The following is a 21,535-nucleotide window of genomic DNA, read 5'->3' as shown; positions in this document are numbered from 1 at the left end:
GTTTATTGTAGCAATTAAGTACAAGAAGGAGTCCAGGTTTTGAGAAGGACCCTTTGAGCTTATAAATCAAACAACACAAAGCAGCAAGTAAAAGTCAAGACCTTTCTGGAGAGGGAAACACCAGCAATAGGGAGAAAACTTCGGAAAAATAATTTTTGCTGCCTAAGGAGGCAGATCCTGAACAAAACCAGAGATGGGGGCAGGAGCTGAGGATGGCTTCTGGCTCTCTGAAGTCTGAAGATATATTGGATACATGTTGCAGATATTTTCAGCTATTTTCTCTTATTTCAAAAGCCTTGCCTTTTCAGGTTTTCAGAGAATGGTGTTTTAGAGAAATTCACTTTTTCCTTCTTGGCGCTGGCTCCAGATCTCACCTCGGAGCTGGGTCCCAGCTCCAACAATTTCCTCGGGGCCCTGCCCGGCAGCTGGGAACATTTAACAGCTCATCCGCCCACTCTGCTCACCTGCCTGAGGAGCCCTGACAGGTCCATCTGCTTCCAGTCAGGCCCCAAATAAAACCTTCGGCTCGAGGGGAAGAAACGAGTCAGGGACTTGTGTGGTGACTTGGAGTTACTGCTGAAATTCCTCAGCTGATGCTCCAGGGATGGAGTCTGCCCTCAGCTCCTGGCCCATCAGAGTGAGCTGCTGCATCCCTTGCCCCTGGACCTGCAGCCTGAAACCAGCAGAAATATCATTTTTTTAGGCAGGTTTGGGTTGATATTAAACACTGAACCACAATCCTGCTGTGCCCACATCACCTCAAGCACTCAGTGGTTTAAACCGTCACACATTGCTTTAACCACCTTGTAGGTTTAAGGCAGTTTGATAAATTTTTGGGGTTGGGGCTGCGTTTCATGCAAGTTTTCAATCCCAGGACAAAACTGTGCTATCCAAAAGGCTGGACTGGTTTATCTTCAACAGCACTGTGCTGAGTGCCTTTTAAACTTAAAAAAGAGCATAAATCCAGATACAAAGCAATGTTTCAAGTGCTAAGTGGTTCATATCCATATAATATTGAATTATTATTGCTATTATTACTACTACTATTACTATTATTATTATTAAATATCACACAATGAAATGCAAGGAATGGAGGCTCCTGTGCCCTCCAAAGCTGTGGGGAAAACTAAAGGCACGTTCAAGTTAATCCTGCAAGGTCGCATCCTCTCACAGGACTTGAGATTTGGGGCTGGAATTTGGGATTTCTTTCCCTGCAATGAAACCATTTCCCATGTCTATCCCTAGAAATATTTGACTAGGGTTTTAATACTACTGCCTGTGCAAAATAAACAAATTTAATTTTACACCAATACCTTCATTTTTTGCAGCAAACCATTATGTCTGGAAGTGTTAATAAACTTAAAGATGAGAACACACAGTCTTCAAAAAATTTGGTTATTGACAATTTTTCTTCCATCGAGGCCAATACATGTTGAATATCCAGCTGCCCCACTCAGGACATGCAGGTACCACATGTCTCCCTTCACCAGCAACACTTCTAGCTCCAGCCCTTTGCTGAATTCTTCCTTTATGTTCGTTAAAGGTCGTACTGTAAAATTAATCAAAGTCGATATGCTATTTCCTGTATCGTATTTCTTCTAACGTTATCAATATTGCTAATAAAAATAGAGATTGGAACAGTATGTTGTAATGTCCAGGATATAAGCCAGATCCTGCTGCAGCTCAAATAAATATGAATTTGGCCTTTGGCTTTCATAAAAGAAGGATAATGTCTCTATCTGGGCTCTTCTAAAGGATAACATCAGCTTCACTTCTCAGAATTCCCAGAATTTGGGAATTTAGGCTGGTAGAAGAAATACAACTCTGTGTCCTGGAGATTTTCGAGATTAAGCCAAATCAATGTAAAGGAGAGCCCCAGATTTCATTCCAAGCTGAAACAAAATCTGGCATTTCCAAAGCCTTCGTGCTTTGAAAGTGCTGACACTTCCCACATTGTCCCTTGGAGCTGCGAATGAGGAGCTCTTGAGGGACAGAATGGGAAGCAGAGGACAGGGAAGAGCTCATATAGATCTGGTCAGGTCCAGGCACTTCACTCCTGCTGCTGTTCTTCCACCCCAAGACAACATCCCCTCCTTCTGAGGTGGTTTTTAGTCAAATTTTTGGTTAAAGAATTAGGAAGGAATTTTTCCCTGTGAGGGCGGGGAGGCCCTGGAATGGATTTCCCAGAGCAGCTGTGGCTGCCCCATCCCTGGAGGTGTCCAGGGTCAGGTTGGACGGGGCTTGGAGCAACCTGGGATGGTGGAAGGTGTCCCTGCCCATGGCAGGGGTGGGATTGCAAGGGCTTTAAGGTCCCTCCACCTTAAACCATTCCATGATTTCATGAAATGGGTTTGGGTGGTATTTGAGCTGTGTGTGCCAGTGAGGATTCTTCCCCTATGTCCAGCTCCTCTTGCCACCTTGAGGATCCTGCGGAGAGTCAGGATTTCCTCAATCACACGTGTCTGAAGGATCCATCTGGGAATGCACAGTCTTAGCTGCTGCCCCAGGGATTCTGTCTCCAGGTCCTGCTGGCAAGACAGCCAGAGCACCCCGCTCCAAACCAGAGCCTCCCAAATGACCAAATATCACTTATTTTTAAACTGGTTTTGAGTATCACTCATGCATCTGGAGCCATGAGCCTTAATGAGACATAAAAAGGAGGAATTTTGCTGGGTAGGTCTCCTGGATACAGAACAGAGCAGAGGATGGAAATGAGATCCAGCTCTGCCCAAGACAAAACTTTCTGGAGGCGATGGCGAGTGTCTCTGTTGGCCATCCTGCATGGGGCTCGTGGGGCAGGGATGCTCCTGCATCCACTGACTTCTTCCACCGCCCTGCATCAGATCCAGACCAAGTTCAGGCTCCTGGGAGAACTGTCTCAAACATTTGGAAGCTTCAGTATCTCCTTGGGGTTGCATCCCTTAGCAGATGGTTTGGAGGTAGCAGGGATTGGTCCGTGCTGTCCCGGTGGATTTGCCCCTCAGCAGGTGAAAACAGGGATTTGCTCCTCAGCTTTAAAAACCAAAAAAAAAAAAAAAATTAATGAAAACCACACTGGGGTGGAGAAAAGTGTTTTATTTGCAGAAATTGGGCTTGGCCAGTTTGGATGTGGGCTGGGCCAGTTTGGATCCTGCCATCCCTGCCTCGGCAGCCACGTGGCCCCAGCAGCAGCCCCCACATTTTAATTCTTCCCTTTTTCCCTTAAAATAGGACACACCTGTAAGGAAGGCGAGTTTCTTCAAGACATTCCTGATCTGGAGCATATTAAACTGATATTTTTGTTTTGTATTTTGGATGATTTGCTCCAGTGATAACATAATAGCATGATATTTAGCCTGGGACTGATTAAAACATTTCTTTTGATCAGCGCAGCAGATTGGAACAGTTGTTTATTACTGGACAAAGCTTGGAGAAAAGGAATTAAGAAAAAAGAGCTGAAAAAAGAAACAGCTCTGGGTGGCTGTTGGGTTTGGTTTGCGCTGGGATATTTCCTTTGCTTTGGGAAATTTCTCTGTTCCAGACGGGTTTGGGAAGTGAGAGAAGGGAAGGATGATCCATCACGCTGATGGACAACGGCTGAAAAGCTGGGCACTGGCTGTTAAAACCACACGTGTGGGGAATAAAAGTAATTTCTCCCTCTCAGGACACACTGGTGGCCCAGATCATCACTGATTAATTTGTACATCCAAATTTAGCATTTCCTAGGAGGAAACTTCTCAGCTACATCAATCACTGCACACTTCAAAGCTGCCTATGTTTTAAAATATAATATTTAACTTAAAAAACCTTTTATTTCACTTTCTTGACCATTTGCAGAGTTGTTTTGTTACAAACCTACATCTGAACGTAAACGTGTTATTCTGGTTCAGCTCTAACTCCTCTAAAGGCTTTTAAGGCTATAGATTTTAATTACATGAATATTTTTAATAAAATCCCCTTTTTAACTGCTGGCAAGACTGTAAGGGAAAAAACAATAATATCTGGCTCTGTCTCTCTGACAGAATAATTCTTCAAGTTGCATTTGCCACATCCCCGCAGCTGCGACCAATAATCCTCTGTCTTTATGATTCTCCTCCCATATGAAATTAAAATGAACTGGAAATGTTTATGCTGCAAATGGTGTGCAACACATTAAACAGATAATGCCAGCAAAGGGTTTGCTTCAAACAGGGGTTCCTCCTCCAGCAGAGCCCCTCTGTAACTTAATCCCCCCTTTTCCCAGGCAGCAGAAATTGCTGCTCCGCAAAAAGCCTTGGACGCATCACAATATCTTCATTAAAGAGGAATTACTTCCATCTCGCCATCCCCAGGTGCCACTGAAAGCAGGGCTTTGTTTCATGTGGCCCATTGCCTGTGTTTATAGCAGTGGATTCCTTGGCTACATGGGACATTTGGAGATAAATCTATTTTGGGTCCTGTTTGCTTCCCCTGGCCTTTTCCCTGCAGTATGTTTATAGCTGCATATTAATTCCTTGGTCATGCCTTTGGAATTTTTCACTGCTTACAATTAAAAAAAAAAAAAGAGGCCTCATCCTATTTAATCATCTCAGCCCAATATATTTTTTGCTTGTTTGCACCGATCAATACGTTGGGCTAAATTCTTTCAAATTCTTTTTAAATTCTTCAATTATTTTCAAATTCTTTTTCAAATTTTCAAATTCTTTCAAGTTGTTCATTCTGAGGGGCGCCATTCCCAAGGCTTGCACCTGCCCCATGTTTTCCTTGCAAGGGGACACCTGTCCCCAGCTCCCAGGGCTCCCTGACGTGTGTGCAAAGGGATCCTGGGGATGTGGAGAGCCTGGGGCTGGGGAGGTGAGAGCTGCGCCCTGGTCACTTGTGTTACGTGTCCCTCCATGTCCCACAGCCAGACACTGTGTCAGTGACAAGGGAGGGAAGGAGTTTGTCCTTAACTGGGGAATTTTTCCAGCACAACCAACGGGATTTTCACATCCTGCTGCTTCCTGGACACCACCACCACAGGATGGTTTGGGTTGAAGCATAAAGCCCATCCAGTTCCATCCCCTGCCATGGGCAGGGACAGCTTCCACTATTCCAGGTTGCTCCAAGCCCCATCCAACCTGGCCTTGAGCACTTCCAGAGATCCAGGGGCAGCCACAGCTTCCCTGGGCACCTGTGCCAGGGCCTCTCCACCCTCACCTCTGCTCAGAAACATGATTTCTGCTACATGGCTCTGATTTGAGGACTGGAAAGTCCCATCAACTTTGTTTTAATATTTCAAAGTGTTGGGAATCATCACTAATTGTTCCCCCAGAGAAACCCAACCCCTCTAGACAGCACTGGCAGAACAAAAAAATCCGATTTATAGGAGCACATTGTCATTTTGGGTTGGGCAGAGTTTATCCCACAGTCTCTGTACAGCAGCATAAATCTGGCCAGGGAGGGAAGGAAGGGAATGGCAGCACGAGCTGTCAGCAGCTCCCTGGGATCTGACAGAGTCCAGCAAACACTCCCCCCACCCTGACCCTGCCTGTCAATCAGCTTTGGGGGAGAAGCCCCTTCCCACCCTCCCCTCGGCCCTTCGGCGAGGAGCAGCAGCCAGCTCCAATTTGGAGGAGCTGTCATTTATCATTATTTCGGGGGGGAAGGGGCCGGGAAGGTTCTCCTCACCCCGAAGGTGCAGGCAGAGCAGAATTTGAGATGATGGGTGGGGATTTCCACCGGCACAAATGGGAATAAGACTTGGAGCTTTCCAGGCTGCACCAAAAATAGCGGCCCAATTTCAATCTCAATTAGAGCTCGGTAACCCCGGAGTATAATTCAGGAGTCAGCTTCTAATATTTCAATTCAGGATGAAGAATAATATTCCACTTCCCCCTCTGCAGCCCGAGCGATTTTCATTTCATAGGGGCTAATCTTGACTCGAACATGTGTTTCAGTGAGATGCTTAAGGATATGAGTGTGCTAAAGAAAATATGGGGGAAAGTTGTGTGGAAATGGCTGTGCAAAGCTCTGTGGAGGAGTCAGCGCTTCAGAATCACAGAATCATGGAATGGTTTGGGTTGGAAGGGATGGTAAAGCCCATTTCATTCCACTAGCCCAGGGTGCTCCAAGCCCTGTCCAGCCTGGCCTTGGACACTTCCAGGGATGCAGGGGCAGCCACAGCTTCTCTGAGCACCCTGTGTCAGGGCCTCCCCACCCTCACAGGAAGGCATTTATTCTCAAAAGCTCATCAAAAACTCCCCTTTTTTAGTTTAAAGCCTTTCATTTATTTTTTGGATGTCCCTATTACTACAGAGCTCCCACAAACAAGCCTTATGGAAAAGAACAAAATGCAAAAACCCTCCCAGATGTATTCTTTATTTTGGAAAACATTATTTTTCCAAGAATGTTTTTGCATTTATTATTAGAATAATACTGATTGGAATGCTTCCAATCAGTATTATTCTAATAATAAATTTGTCTAAGAATTAACATTTTAAAATTACTGCCTGAAGAATATTTTTGCATTTTAGAAGATGACTCTCAATCTGATTTCATTCTGATGACAAAGGAATTTAGCCTTAATATTCAAATTAAGATTATTATTTAAGAAATATAATATTTTTCACTTACATGCTTCACCCATGAGCACTTTTTATTATTTAAAAGAGTTGCATGAAGGGATTGATCCCTTGGGTGGGAAGAGGGGGGAAAACATACGTGTTTTTGCAACAGCAAAATACAGATTTTCCAGCCCTTTTGCATTCTGTCACTGGAAATTGCTGGGGTAGAAAAGCTCCTTCAGAGTTTTTGCCCCCGCCCCGTGGATTTTGCTGCAGCTTTGGATCATCCCTCCAAAGGACAAGGCCGGCACGTTGGCGAGTGCCCCTTCCCTGCGCCGCCGGCGCTCACCCTCTGCCGTAGGAACTATTTCTTTGTTACTTAATCATCTGTAATTATCTCCTGGAGTAAATTCTGTTGGTGCATCAATTTTCAAACACAACAGTCATTTTTATCAGTCATGTTTATTTAATTTTAGCTGATTAGCACAGAACCTAACAAGTGGCTTAGACTAACAGTGTGTCACTGCCCAAGTATTTTGTAGGTAACAAGAAGACATGGAATAGTGCACATGTTGCTTTGTCTGCATTAATCTATTTACATTGTAATTCTTCAACTGTTTTTAATGGCTGGTTCAGCTGGAAGCAATTAGTTGTCTAAATTAAAGCCACATTTCTCACTTAGTGCACTGGGAAGGCTTTTTGCCGTTGTCTTTTCTTTGCTTTTTGTTTTCCAAATCAAGACAGATACTGTTTGAAAATGCATGAAATCTTATTGAGGAGATTGATCTGGGTGTTTGGAGCCGTGTTCCCAAGTGTTTGTCTGGAAGCCAAGGTTTTGGATGGGGCAGGGAATGGTGTGTTTGGGGGTGAGCCCTGCAGCAGGGCTGTCAGCACAGCAGCAGCAGCAGCCGAGGCTCAGAGCGAGACCTCAGGGCAGTTCTGAGAGCAGGAGTGGAGCAAAGCCAGGGGAAGAAAAAGCTCTGGATCCTCCAGGCTGTCCTGCAGGGGCAGGAGCCAGTGGTTTATACATTAATTAATTTAAAAAATAGGTTTGTGTTAAGTGCAATGTAATTTATGCAGCACTTCAGAGCACAGTGTCAGTGCAAGTTGGATCCCACCCTTTTTTTTATTTTACAATCTAAAATGTCATATTTTTAAAGCAGGCTCCATGAAAACTTTGGAGTTAGGCTGGTGTTGCTAAACCCCATATCTGCTCATCTCATTCTATAACGATGATATTACAGTCCAATGTCTCCCATGAGGTTTGGACTTTCTGTGCAAGGTGAGAATTTTTCCTTAAAAGGTACTATTTTATATCAGTTGTTAAAAAATAAAATAAAATAAAATAAAATAAAATAAAATAAAATAAAATAAAATCACATCCTATAAAGTGGTACTGAATGCACCAGCCTGGGAGAGAGGATACCACCACAGAAAAGAAGGATTTAAGTTGCTGTGTCCCAATGCACCACCAGGGGCCATTGGACAGGTTTCAGTTAGAGCATAATTGAAATTGATGCATTTTATTTTCATTTTGGTAAAAAAATTCATTAAAAAAATTAATAAAATTCACATGTGGACCAGTCCTAGTCCAGACAGTCTTCGCTTAAGTTGATATTCCAGTAAATCAGGTTTGCTCAATAAAATAAAATAAAATCATGCTTTCCATACATTGACTTAGAAATCAATGCATAAAGTCAATGAGTTATGGACGCAAGGAAAGAAAAGCCCCACTGTGCCTTCCCTGGACTTCAGAACATCCTATAAAGTGGTACTGAATGCACCAGCCTGGGAGAGAGGATACCACCACAGAAAAGAAGGATTTAAGTTGCTGTGTCCCAATGCACCTCCAGGGGACATTGGACAGGTTTCAGTCTGAGCATAATTGAAATTGACGCATTTTATTTTCATTTTGGTAAAAAATTAATTTTAAAAAAATAATAAAATTCACGTGTGGCCTAGTCCAGTCTGAGTCTTCACTTAAGTTGATATTCCAGTAAATTTCGTTTGCTTCAGATTTCCTCCTGAGGAAGGGTTAGCTGGTGATCCAGCAAAACTGGGTGAAGGGAGGGAAGGTTATCACCCTGTTTGCTGCTCTTCTCTTTACCTCCAAACCCTAAAGCCCCAATGGGGAATTCTCTGCCTTCTCCAGTTTGTGCAAAGCCAGGAGCCCCTCAGATGTGCGTGCGTGTGTGTGTGTGTGTGTGTGTGTGTGTGTGTGTGTGTGTGTGTGTGTGCTCCTTCTCCCTCAGACATTGAGTGTGTGCTCCTTCTCCCTCAGACATGGGGTGTGTGTGCTCCTTTCCCCTCAGACATGGTGTATGTGTGCTCCTTCCCCCTCAGACATGGGGTGTGTGTGCTCCTTCTCCCTCAGACATGTGTGTGCTCCCTTTTCCAGCCCATCCCAGCTGTCCCTCATTACATGCTCCGCCTGAGCCCCACGCAGGGTCGGGTTGCGCCGAGGCAAAGGTCAGAGGAACCTCCAGCCTGCATTTTGCCATCGCTTGATTATTCAGATAACAAACAACCTAAAGACTGACGGGGCTTCTCTGTGCCCACAGACAGGGTCCGATCACTGCAGCAAAAGAAAAAGGCCATTTCTAATTCCTCCTGGCTTCCCTCTCTCCTGAATCTCCCAAAAATAATTCAGGGAGCAGATGGTGTTTGTGGAGCTGGTGCTCGGCCGCAGCCTTGCTCTGCCACGTCCTGCATTTAATATACTGCCCAGCATTAATCAAGCAGTTTAGAAGCATCCTGTATCAGTTGTGCAAAACAGGGCTTAAATGATTTACTGTTGGATTCTTTCAGCTCCTGTTAGGCTCCTGTTTTTCTTTCATGTGGGGAGCAGGGGTCAGCAGCAGCAGGAGATCCCTGCTCTCACTTGGCCAACATTTGCTGCTGTCATTCCGAGCCCGCTCCGGTCCCCGCCGAGCGACGGATGTGTTCATGCTCCCAGCCCTGGATGCTAATTGATTTTAGGGAGCCCATTCATCAGTTAAATTTAGTAGATCACCCACCAGGTTTGCTGCTCACTGTCAAAGGTAATTCAATTAAAACTCCACAAGTGTGACTAACCAGTGGATGGTAAATATGTTCACCAGCTGTGTTTGCTGGGCCTTCTCCACCCTATTGTGTCTGTGCCTGGTGGAGGATGTGCCCAAGCCCTGTACCTTGGCTGATTAATGTATACAACAAATCTGCAGCACTGCCAAAAAATTAAGCACAAATGCCACCTTTGGGATGTGAATGTCTGAACGTAAGAGCTTCAGAGAAGAGAAATCCTCAGGCGTGTTCAAGGCAGCAGTGCTACAGTGGTTGAATTAACTCAGGTCTTGGGGTTTTTAAAATAATCTTCCAAGGAATTAAATTAGGATTTTTGGTTTTGAAAATAACTTCCAAAGAATCCAATTTGGATTTTAAAATCCATGGACAGTTTGGTTTCTCCTCACTCACACCCAGTTTGCCCTCAGCCATCACTCAGAGTTGATGTGAAACCATCCAATGTGGTTATTTCCATCACCAAAGCCATGTATAAATCAGGGATGTATCACAGAGCACATGGAAAGATGTTTCTATTAAACCCTGAGGTGGGGGAACCTTGCTGGACCCTCTGCCTGACCAAGTGGGCTTTGGGTCTCCTGCCTGCTGCCATCGGGCACTCAGATGTGGTTTGGTAGTAATTAAGTGCATTGTTAACGATCCCATTGCACACCACGGGCCAAAATGGTGTGCCTGCTTAATAGATTAAAGGAAAACATTCTCTGAAAAGCACAGGTAAACAAGACACTCATCCCTCAACCTTTCACCCTGGAAGACCAAGGTTCACATCCCACTGGAGCACAAATAAATAGGGACTGGACTCCCCTGGCTCACTGCTGGGGCGTTTGTAGTCATGGTGAGTCTATTCTGGAGCACTACGGAGTTGGTGGGGATGGGAGAGGATGAATGGGATGCAGGCTTGGAGCAGAGAAATTCCTTAAATCCCTGCCCATCCAGGGAGCATGGATTTACTTACAGTCAATACAGGACTTAGAGTGGCTGCTTAAAATTCTTAAAAAATTATTTAAGTAGCAAAGTGGAGTTTCCAGGACCTTTCACTGCACAGATGCCGTTCCAGCAGCCCCTTCTGCAAGGGCAGAAGCCCACACAACACTGAGATTTCCTGATTTCCCTGTGGCTGTAGGAAATAAATGAGCTGGAACGACTCTGCAAACCACCAGCCTTCCTGCACATCTCTGTAGCGCAGGAGGAGGAAAACCTGTGTGGTAAAGAGTATGCTGAGAAAACAGCCAGATTTCCCAAACATCCCCATAAACCTTAATGAAGAGCTTGGGAATATCTGGTTTATTTATTACTCCAACCACAGGCTAAAAAAACCTTAGCAAAAGCATTAAATTTGGAAGAGAACCTGGGATATTCTATATTTGCTGCTTTTAGCTCACTACACACCAGACAACGTGGGGTTTGATGAGCATTAATCTTTGTATTTCTAAAATATTTGGATGAAAAAACAGTGCTCTTGTTAAATGTAATAATTAGCACTAATAAATTATTAATTCTACTCTCTACACACAAAACTACTCTGCAAAAAATCTTGTAATTTTACATTTTACATGAAAATACGATGATTTTAAGCAGTGGTCAAATACTTATAGAGAGGTAACTGGATAAGGAATGGGTTTGATATACAGCTGCTGCCAGGAATTCTCTTTTTGTTGGTGCTGTTGAATCTCTCCCTTCTTCTGGCATTATTAAATAAAGGCACCTGCTCTACAAATCGGCAGAAATCTGGAAAATCATTATCACTCCAACACGGAAACGATGTCCATCACGACAGAACAAATGGGGAATGGAGCCTACACAGGACTTTAAAAAAAGGGCTCTATTTGTCAAATTACCAGAGGAAAAGTTGATCTTACTGTTATGGACTTTATCCACTTCCAGGTCACATCAATTAGTCACAGCAGGCTCGTGGAGACTGGAACTAATTTACAACACTCTGAACAGGCCCGCCAGCTTCTCCGATGGATTTCCAGGCAAATATCGGGACTTACTTCAGATGGAACTGAAAAACCACCAGCAACAGAAATCCAGCTTAATGGCTCCAGTAATGACCCATTTTGCACCACGAGAAACAAAGCCCTGATTGTGATAAGAATAAAGGGAAATATCTCCTGTGGAGACCCCAGGGTTATGTTTATCTAATCTTTGAAAAAAGAAAGGAGTCATAAAAGGTTTAATAAAAATACAGAGTGTCTTTAAAGGAAGTTTTCAAATGCTTTCCTGTCCCTGACAGCTCATTTTGACAGAAATTGATTGTGATAAAGAATTATGAATCAGATAGCAGGGAAATTAAATTAAGCTGATTATTATCTTGTCAGATACACACATTATGTCATGTTCGTTGCTTTAGACTTTTGCAAAATGATTGTTTCATTCAGGTTTAATAAATTTAGAATATCCTACAGGCATGACTGTAAAACATCTTTGTTTTTAGACATTTCAATTTTATTTATTTTGATTTTTTATATTTTGTTTTATTATTCTATAAAATTAGCATATGTATATAATTCTCTAGATTGTTTGGATTATTAAATATGCATGTTTAGATTAGAAATATGCAACATGAAATATTTTATTCTCTGAAATCCCCCTTATTTAGGTAAGGGCTGTGAGCAGCCTCTGTGCTGAGTCTGGGTCTGGCAGTTCCTTATGGTGACTGACACCGTTGGAAGACCTTGAGAAATTTTCCCAAAATGTGGATCCTGCAGCCCCTTTGATTTTCCCTTTTGAACCATGCCATGCAGCTGATCCAGGCTGAGTTCCCTAATAAAGAGCAGCAAAGGGAAGCAGGAGCCTGGGAGACTCTCTCAGTGCATCTTCTCCCAGTGAAAGCAGCTCCACTGGCACGTGAAATTAGTTACAGATTGTTCACGTGGGGCCTTTCCCTCAAGGAATGGTAATGAAGGGAGCTGCTTCCGAAACAAGCAAGGCCACTGACCCTACTCGGGGTTCCACTGCAAAAATACTGTTTGAAACAAGAAAGTTGGGAGCCAAGTGCTGTTGTGAGCTCAAAGCAGCCTGAGCAAGAGGTGAAGGCAGAACTGCAGAGAGAATCCTGAAATTAAAGTCAATCCATCATCAAAGCTCTGATAAAACAATAAAATTTACCACTAAAATCCATTTCCATCAGTGCATAGTGACTGTTTCCTTACTTATAAAACAGAAAAATGATCACAGGTCAAAAGCAGAATGACAACAGCTAAAAACCTCCAAGATTTAAATAAAAATGAATTTTAAACCCAAGTTTTAAGCACAAAGTTACCCACTATCCTACTCACTCCTAACAGATCTGAGAGACCTAAGGCAGCAAAGGATGTTTAAAGTATTTAGTGCAGACTGATCCCATTCAGTTGATGGCCCTGTGGATGTGCTGCCGAGCTGGATTTTGGGATCAGAGCCCCGGCACAGGCACATCCTAGAGCGGGTGGATACTGCCCAAACAAAGGTTCCACGGGAGACACAGCTCCCTGAACCAACCTTTCCTTTAACTGCTCCAGCCAGTCATTTCTGCAGGATCCGGAAAAGCAAAGCCTCAGGTGCCCTCTGCTGGCTCTTGAACGACTGAACAGAAATGTTAAATTTTAAGATTTTTAGGTGAGGGAAAGCCAAACCCAATCCCACACTCAAACCCACACCACCTCCTTGCCCATTTTCCAGTGGTCCCTTGTTCTGTGTGTAAGGACAGAAAACCCTCAGAGATGTTTAAGCACGGGACTCTCTCCATATCAGACTAAACATTTTTGAACACCCCATAAAATTAGAGTTTATGTTGTTATACTTAATATTAATTACTCCCCAATTGTCCCAAAGCTCTCTCAGCAGTACCCACTTTATTTTCTTCTTGTTTTCCTCCCATAAAGATTGAATTTTCTGGATGTCTGCCCACAGGAAAGACATCCCATGTGCTTGTCCATCCATGTACAGAGACCTGTAGCAGCCACACAACCTGCACACACATCAAGAATGAGTTGTCTGTACAATTTTATTTTCCACCTGCAGTTACATTTACAAACTGTCCCATACAAGTAAAGCAGTTTTCAAAGTGAACTCAACCAGAGCTACAAAAATTATTCTCTTCTCTATACACGGCACCAGCTTCAGAATTTGTCTATACACAACTGCTGATTATGTTTAACAAAAATTCACTATTTTTTGGCTCCAAGGATCTCCACAAAGGCAACTTGATAAGTTTTATCCCGTTGCAATCATGACATTAAAGTTCTTGGTTTTGTTTTGCTTCCCTCTCCTTTCATCTGAAGCTTTGCATGGCTTTGTTTTGGAATTCTAATGAAGACAAAGCTACCACAAACCAGCAGTTTTAGAAACAGAAGATAAAAATGCTGAGCAAAACCATCCAGCAACATTTCAAGCAATGTTTCACTTTAGATGCGCCTGCTCATCAGCAGAAATATTGAAAATTTAGCTGGTTCCAGAAAAGCACAAACAAGTGATTTAACATGAAATGAACTTTGTAAACAGTCAACTTACAGAGACAAAACAAGGTCGGAGTGAGGAGCCAGAGCTGCTCAGGAAGAGAAATGTTTTGGGGAGCCTGAAGGGAGGAAGAATAAAACTCAAATCTTGCTTTAAGAATAACTTTCAGCTTTAAGCATTTCCAAATGCCATGAGAAAAATGTATGTATTTAAAATATAACATCAACCTTTCTGGATCCAGCTCCCAACCACGACTGAAAGCATTTCCCCAGGAGAGGGCAGGAGTTCTGTACACAGGAGCTGCCAGCCCCAAACCCTGGCACGGCAGAAATACACAGCAGCTCCTGGAGTGGAGTCAACAGGGCAAAAATTCCCTGTCTCAAACACCTATTTCTGCCTAAGCCTCTTAGCACCACAGTCCCCCAGACATAACCTTAATTATGTCAGTCAAACCTTTGTATTTGTTAATTCCTTTCAAGAGACAACACTGGAAATCTGCGCTGGTTCTGGAGTTCACCAGCCTGGGAGAAGATCAAAACTCCACAACAATCAATAAAATAATGAAGCTTATTTAACCTTTCTGTTACAGCAGTCTCACTCCCAGTCTGTTTTTAAATCCCTCCAAGGCTCACAGCAAGGCAACAGACTGGGAAAACCAACCATGTGGGAGCTCAGAATTGCTGTCTGACCCTCAACTAATTCCAGAATGGCCCAAACCAGCCTAAATGCAGCATCATTTTTAACATTAGAAGCCAGACACAGTAGCTGGAGCTGTCTGCTTTCAGACACTGAAACCTCAGCAGTTCATGGACAGCTCTGAGTAAACTCTGGTGTGGAGTGATTCCACAGCAGGAAGCTTCCAGCACTCTCATGATATGAAGTAACTGAATATTAAAAAGCTGAAGGAAGTCCAGCAAGGCAAAGGCACACACACAGTCACCCCAGCTGGGTAACTGGGTTGCATAGATACACCATGACCATGGTTACAATGTTCAGAAGCAGCCAGGGAAGAAAATGAAGGAAAAAGTCCCTTTCCAGGATGATTTATTAATCATTTGAAGGAATCATAGCCAGGCTACAGCTGTCAATACACGGTTTTTAAACACCTTCCAATTTCTTCTGTTTACAGGAGGAACACTCAAGGTGTTTACATTTATTTTAAATGTCACTTTCTTTCTAACAAGTGAAAAGATCCCATTTTAAACTCATGGTTTTAGTTCAGCTGCCAGCTTGAGAGAATCCCACAACATTTCAGGGTTTTTTGTCTATCTGATTTTCCCTACTTTATTTTTACAGTAACCTTGATTACTTCAGTACATAACATCCTGCTCAACCCTCAGAGTGAGCTGGGTAACACATTCAAAATAACGTCTGAAACTGCTCTGAAATGTTTCATCATTTTTGCACATTTTCACTGAAAAAGTCACGCTTGAATAAAAAAGTGAGTTTTTACTTTTTCCTTAAACGATTCCCTGACACTGGAAAACCCAAGTGGCCCTGAACACCAGGCAATTAAGAACCAATTCCAAGCCTGGTGCTCCACACCTTCCCTCACCCCTACAAAGACAAAAAATAAAAATGAGACCAAAAAAATCAGGAAGAGAATTTGAACGTCACAGTTTATCACAATACATCACAAGTGGCCTCAGATACAAATTTCTACAACCATTTCTTATTTTACAACTGCAACAAGAGTTTGAAGCTACTGAGAGCAGCCAGACCCTCTTACTATGCAGAAATATAAAGGGATTGCTAAAATTAGCTCCTCCATACAACCAGAATATTAAAAACAGTGGGATGTTATCTGCAGAGAGCAACAGACCTGGCAAAGAGTCCAAAAATATTTTTTATTCCTCCTGTGCTGAAGTGATGCCACCATACAAGTCCCCAGTTATATGAAATCAGCTTTTGGTAACTCATTTTTGATCTAAACTGGTAATTTCAGCACATTTATCCTAAATTTTAAAGACTAAAAAACTCAAAGTCCACTTATTTGTTTCAACAAGTGCATTTTCCAGGAGGCCCACGCTGTCCATCCCTGCGTGTTCCAGGAGTTTGGCTCTGTAGGAAAATGATCTACAACAATCATCTGAACTGATACATCAGTTCTCCAACCAAAACCAGTTCTCATAATTTAAAAAAATCACTTCATAATTTAAAATATATCTCACTGACACTCTGCTTTGCTTGGAACTAGAATATACCACCATTAGTAGCTGACTTAGAACATCAACTTGAATTTGTGAAAAAAGCTTGCAAAAAATAGATCAACTTCCAAATGTACAGAAAAGGACGTCAGAGCTGATATTTTTGGGTCACTTAATGTATTTTAGAAAGAGTAGCAAGCTGGGAGTGAAGTACCCTATATTACAAGTATTCAAACACCTAAGCTGGACTGTTTTACACCTCAAGTGTAGTGCAGGGTTAGTTCCAGACAGGGGATTTGGAAGCAGGTCCAAAGAACTGCAGCTCTGCTCAGTTAGACTTGATCACGTAGGCGGGCCAGTCTCTGTGACAGCTCATCCTGCACAGTTGGAAAACAAAAAGGGAAAACCAACCATCAGCAACAGGAAAAGCAGCTTTTGCCACCTCATGTCCAGCTGATGAGAAATTCTCTCATGGCTTAACCAGATTTGCTTAAGACCTCAAGCATGGCTGTGAGGGAGGAGTTTCAGAACACAAAATTAAGCAGAGAAAGAATTGTTTCAAAGAACGTGGAATATTTGATAGGACAAGGGGGCTGAAATCCTTCCCTCTGAGAGTGGGGAGGGCCTGGCAGAGGGTGCCCAGAGAAGCTGTGGCTGTCCCAACCCTGGGAGTGTCCAAGGCCAGGCTGGATGGGGGCTTGGAGCAACCTGGGCTAGGGGAAGGTGTCACTGTCCATGGCACGGGTGGCACTGGATGAGTTTTAAGGTCCATTCCCTTTAACATTCAACAAATGTATTGTTAAGATTACTTTGATAGCAAGACTTTTAACTACACAGTTTCCTTGGAACAGCTGAAAGAGAATTTAGCAATTTAGCATTTTGTTTTGACTGAGTGAAGCATTAATTCTCACATCCCATTTCTCCAGAAAACATTGACCTCACTGAAATCCAACATTTACCTGCTCTGCTGAGGCGACGCTTGTAGCAACTGAACCTGTCTGTCCTTGAGGTAGTTCCATGTTCAGATCAAGGCTAAGAGGAGAAAACAGAGCAAACACCAAGTCAGGCACGGGTGGATCAAGGGGGAAGCACAATAATTGACATCAGAGGAACAATGAGACAGCACCCCCTGAACACTCCAGAGTTACACATGCTGGTGAGTAATTTTGACTCACTACCAGGACAAGTCAGGTATGTCCAGAGGTAAAAACAAAATTGCATTTCTTCTCTGCTTCCAAGAGACAGCTTATAAAAGAAGGGTATTTGACCTTAGATATAATCAGCAAGGGCTGTGGGAACCAAGATTTGTTCTAAAGAAATAGAAATTTCACCTACCCTGCTTCATCTGCCATTTCCTGTAGGAGCATGTCCACTTGGTTCTAAAGGAAAACAAAATGGATTGCTGCATTTGGAGTTTCTGACAACCTCTTGTTAGATTTTCAGAGAACAGGAATTATTTTATCAGAACTGATTTAAAGGTAAATGCCTTTGGCAGAATAGTTTTGTGCTTAACCACTCGAAGGTATGAACTCAAAAATAAGGAGCAGAGGTGCTCAGCAGTTAAAATTACATTAATTGAATTCTGGCTTGTAAATAATGCTTCTACAGAATTCCACTTATCTGTACAAAAACCCAAACATACACCTGAGTGTTTCAAGTGCTGTTAATGAACAGTTTAGACACATAATTTAAGATCACCTTGCTAAAATATATTTTATCATTCTTACTTGTGGCGTTGTTAATGTCGTAGTGTTGCTCATTGTGTCTTCCATCTGTTGTGTCTGAACATCCAGTGTCTCAAACTGGTGCTCAAATTTGTCCATTAGTGCAGATATCTATGAAAAATATGAATCAAATCACTTATCTTCAGATAACAGTAAAAATACATCTCAACTGGAAAACTCTTGATTGAATTTCCCTTTTTAAAACTTGTCCCTTCTGCTTTTGACGTCAGCTCCAAGAAAATTAAGTCTATTTACCTTTTCCAAGTTCATGCTCTTCAAGGTGGCATCCATAGACTTCACCACCCCTGCCATTGACTTTGTAACCTGGAACAAGGGGAAGGAAATTATTACAAGAAAAAAAGAGCAGTTTAGGAACAAATCCTTCCCTGTGAGGGTGGGGAGGCCCTGGAATGGATTTACCAGAGAAGCTGTGGCTGCCCCTGCATCCCTGGAAGCATCCAAGGCCAGGCTGGACAGGGCTTGGAGCAGCCTGGGACAGTGGAAGGTGTCCCTGCCTAAGGCAGGAGATGGCACTGAATGGACTTTAAGGTCCCTTCCAACCCAAATTATCCTGGGACTCTGATATTTCCTACCCAGCTCTCTGTTCATAGAGCTTTGACAGTACCAAATAGGAGGGAACATCCCACTGCCATCTGGAATTCCCAGCTCGAGAAATTAACTCAGCCACTTGAAATACACATTCTGAGACAAAATTCACAAAAATGAGCTTTATATGGCATTCATTTCTGTAGACTTGAGACCTGTCACTGCTGAGGGATACATTTGGTCCACAGGTCACAACAAACTTTCAAGGTGAAGAGCAGTAAATCAGTTTACCTTAAACACCTATCTATTGGAATCACAACTCCTACCTCATGACTTTACTTTGAAGGGGAGAAGAACCTTTGTGAAATAACCCAAAGAGCAGCTGCCAGAGGAATTCCAGCAGCTGATTTACTCTTGGCTACCTCTAAAAGAGAAAGTGAAAGCTCCCAGCTGGTTGCAGCCAGGATGAAGCCACTGCAGAGAAGATGACAGGTCTCCTCCTTGCCCCTGCAGGAGGGGGAGGTCTCACCTTGCCCATGGTGACGGCAGTCTGGACCCTGGCAGCCACGGCGTCCACGCGGGCGCTCATGCGCAGGAAGTTGATGGCCTGGTTCTTCTGGCGGATGGCGTTCTCGGCGTGGATCCGCGCCACCTCCATGTTCCCCTTCTGGATGGCCTTGGCAAAGAGGGAGACAAAAGGAAAAGCCTTTTACCCTTCCCTGCTCTTGTACACAGGATTTCTGCGTAGTCTCTTTTGGATTTAAAAGAAGCATTAATTAGTCACTGTATCTTTTTCTATTAAAAAAATAAACAAATCCCTCCCTCCTTCCGCAATAGATCACAAACATTTCCAAGATGAAAACTCCTAACTTCTTTCCAAAGAAGGCATTGGAAAGAATGCACTTCAAATAGGCAGTTTTGCAGAGCTACAGAAACACAATTTCTGCTCCTGAAAACAGTTTCAGTCTCAAGACACAAACACAGGCACAGGTGGTACAGCTGTATCTCATGGGCAAAACCACATCAAATCAACTCAGTCTCTCTCTTCACTGCTTCAAGGACTCAAAAGCTGTTTTGAAGTTCCTCTCCACAAGCCCATTTAATACAAGATGATAAACATGAAGTGGTTTTAACTCTGAGAACAACAGTCTCTACCAAAGCACATACAAGACAATCCCCTAGGGAAGCAAATGCCACGAGCCATCCACGAGGATTTATCCTCATGTTTATTAATAAACACAGTAATATTTATAGTCACATATTTTAAATCACAAACATTGATCACATGATTACTAGCATGCACACCAGGGAAATGACAACACACCAGATGTCTTCCTGCCCTAACAGGCAAGCAACAGATCTAAAAACTTGGTTCAGACTTACCTTCTTAATTTTAGCTTTCTCAGCCTTTTCTTCTTTGTCGCATTTTTTGGAGTTTCTGTTGAGCTCCTTTGCAGCAAACTTCAAATTAAACAGGTGTTCTGCAGTGCAAGTTAAGGGACTAAACCTATTTCAGAGTGATAAATCCAACCACCAAACAGCCCCCAAGAGAAGCTGAGAGTGGTTCTCTGCCGGTTACTTTCACTCCCACACCCAAAGCGTGCGACTCCCAGTGAAATGATGTCGTTTCCTGACCTGCCTGGAACCTCACCATCCAAAAAAACCCCAAAACCACTAAAGAACACAACAAATGAACTGTGTAACAGCAAACTGGCTCAGCTGGCCACGGCCAGCTACAACCCAGCAGGATCCTGGATTTAAATTGTTCTTCCAGCTCCTTCCCAGCCCTGGGTCATGTGAGTGATCCCAGGCTCCCTGAGAGCTCCGTCATCTGACTTTTGGGCAGAGAGTACTCCAGTCAGGAAGAGAAACTTTAAAAACAAAAGTTCAACTGCTTAAACTGAAAGCTCCAAGAAAACAGTAAGACAAGCCTTCAGAGTGATTTGGAATGACTGCATAAAACCATTACTGACAAAGAACAGAGTATGTGCAAATAACAATCAAAAAGACTTTCTTAAAATACTGTTGATGAAAGCTTCCAAATAATATCAGTGCTTCTCAAACAATATGTAAGTAAAAAGCTTTGTAGGTTTCTTTCCTGCCACCTGTGGTATCCTAAGAGGAAGATGCAGCAGGTTCTAAGATGATTACCAATTAAGTGGAAACACAAAGTTAAACATTATGAGTACTTGAGGTTTCTTCAATATTTCAAGCACATAAATTATTCCAGAGCTGTTTTCTGCTTTAAAGTCCAGCCATTCCTCTTACTCTGACAGCAGCCTGGAGACATTAGGAATGTCTTTTGTTATCCTATAAACAACACAGGCAGGCTACAAACAGGTAACAAACGTGACTTTGGACAGGGTACCTATTAATGTAGCTACCAAAACCAGAGCAGTTTATTTTGAAATAACTTCCTCAGTTACTCAGCTAGGGAATTTACCTGACATTAAACCAGCTCACCCATCCCTGAGGAGCACATTCCTGCTCCTCCCTTCAAGTGTCTTTCTCAACGTGCCACAAACCAAGTGGAACCCAACTTCCACCTCAGTCTGTGACTCACAGTCAGCTGCTCCAGCAATCCCTACCAGGACAACCAGCAATGCCAGCACTGCCTGCACATTCCAACCACACTGAGACCACAGCAATCCACACTGAGACCTCTGGGCTCTGTTAGAGTTTTCTGCCCTTGTCTGTTAAAATGGTTTTATACAGCAAAAAAGTTTCAGTCAGCCCACACAGGGCTCTGCTGTAAATTCTTTCCAAGAGCAGGAAGCACAGCTGACGTGGTGGCTGTCTGGGGGACAGCCCAGCTGACATCACTCCAGTTTACACACAAGTATGTTGTCCCTGCTGTCCCATCTATACTATTTTTAGTATAAATTGTGTTTTCTGCCTCAGGAACTGGGCTGTCCCTCCATCCACCACAGCCCTGCCTCCTCCTCCTCACTCCCAGCCCAGGCTGCCTCATCACACCCTGGGAAGAGACACCGAACTTCCCACCCACTTCCTTGTCCCTTCAGGGCAGTGAAACCACAGAATCACGGAATAACTGAGGTTACAAGGGACCTCTGGAGATCACCCAGTCCAACCCCCAGAAAACACCTGGAGCAGGTGA

The 21,535-nt window shown here is 43.3% G+C and overlaps 1 protein-coding gene across 1 annotated transcript; it reads right to left on the bottom strand.

Annotated features, from left to right (window-relative positions):
* Positions 1-13,530: 13,530 nt before the first annotated feature.
* On the bottom strand, positions 13,531-19,926 carry CHMP1B (charged multivesicular body protein 1B; the record flags this gene model as incomplete). The annotated part of the gene is made up of 7 exons (XM_031058820.1): positions 13,531-16,524; positions 17,107-17,179; positions 17,483-17,526; positions 17,875-17,982; positions 18,127-18,195; positions 18,947-19,093; positions 19,801-19,926. Coding segments are annotated over 7 exons (612 nt in total), but the record flags the coding sequence as incomplete, so codon positions are not given.
* Between the last annotated feature and the right edge of the window lie 1,609 nt (positions 19,927-21,535).

This window comes from Geospiza fortis, unplaced genomic scaffold, assembly GCF_000277835.1.
Source record: "Geospiza fortis unplaced genomic scaffold, GeoFor_1.0 scaffold29, whole genome shotgun sequence".
Taxonomy (NCBI): Eukaryota; Metazoa; Chordata; class Aves; order Passeriformes; family Thraupidae; genus Geospiza; species Geospiza fortis.
Note: the sequence above shows the minus strand (reverse complement) of the source record. Positions and strands in the feature narration are given on the sequence as shown.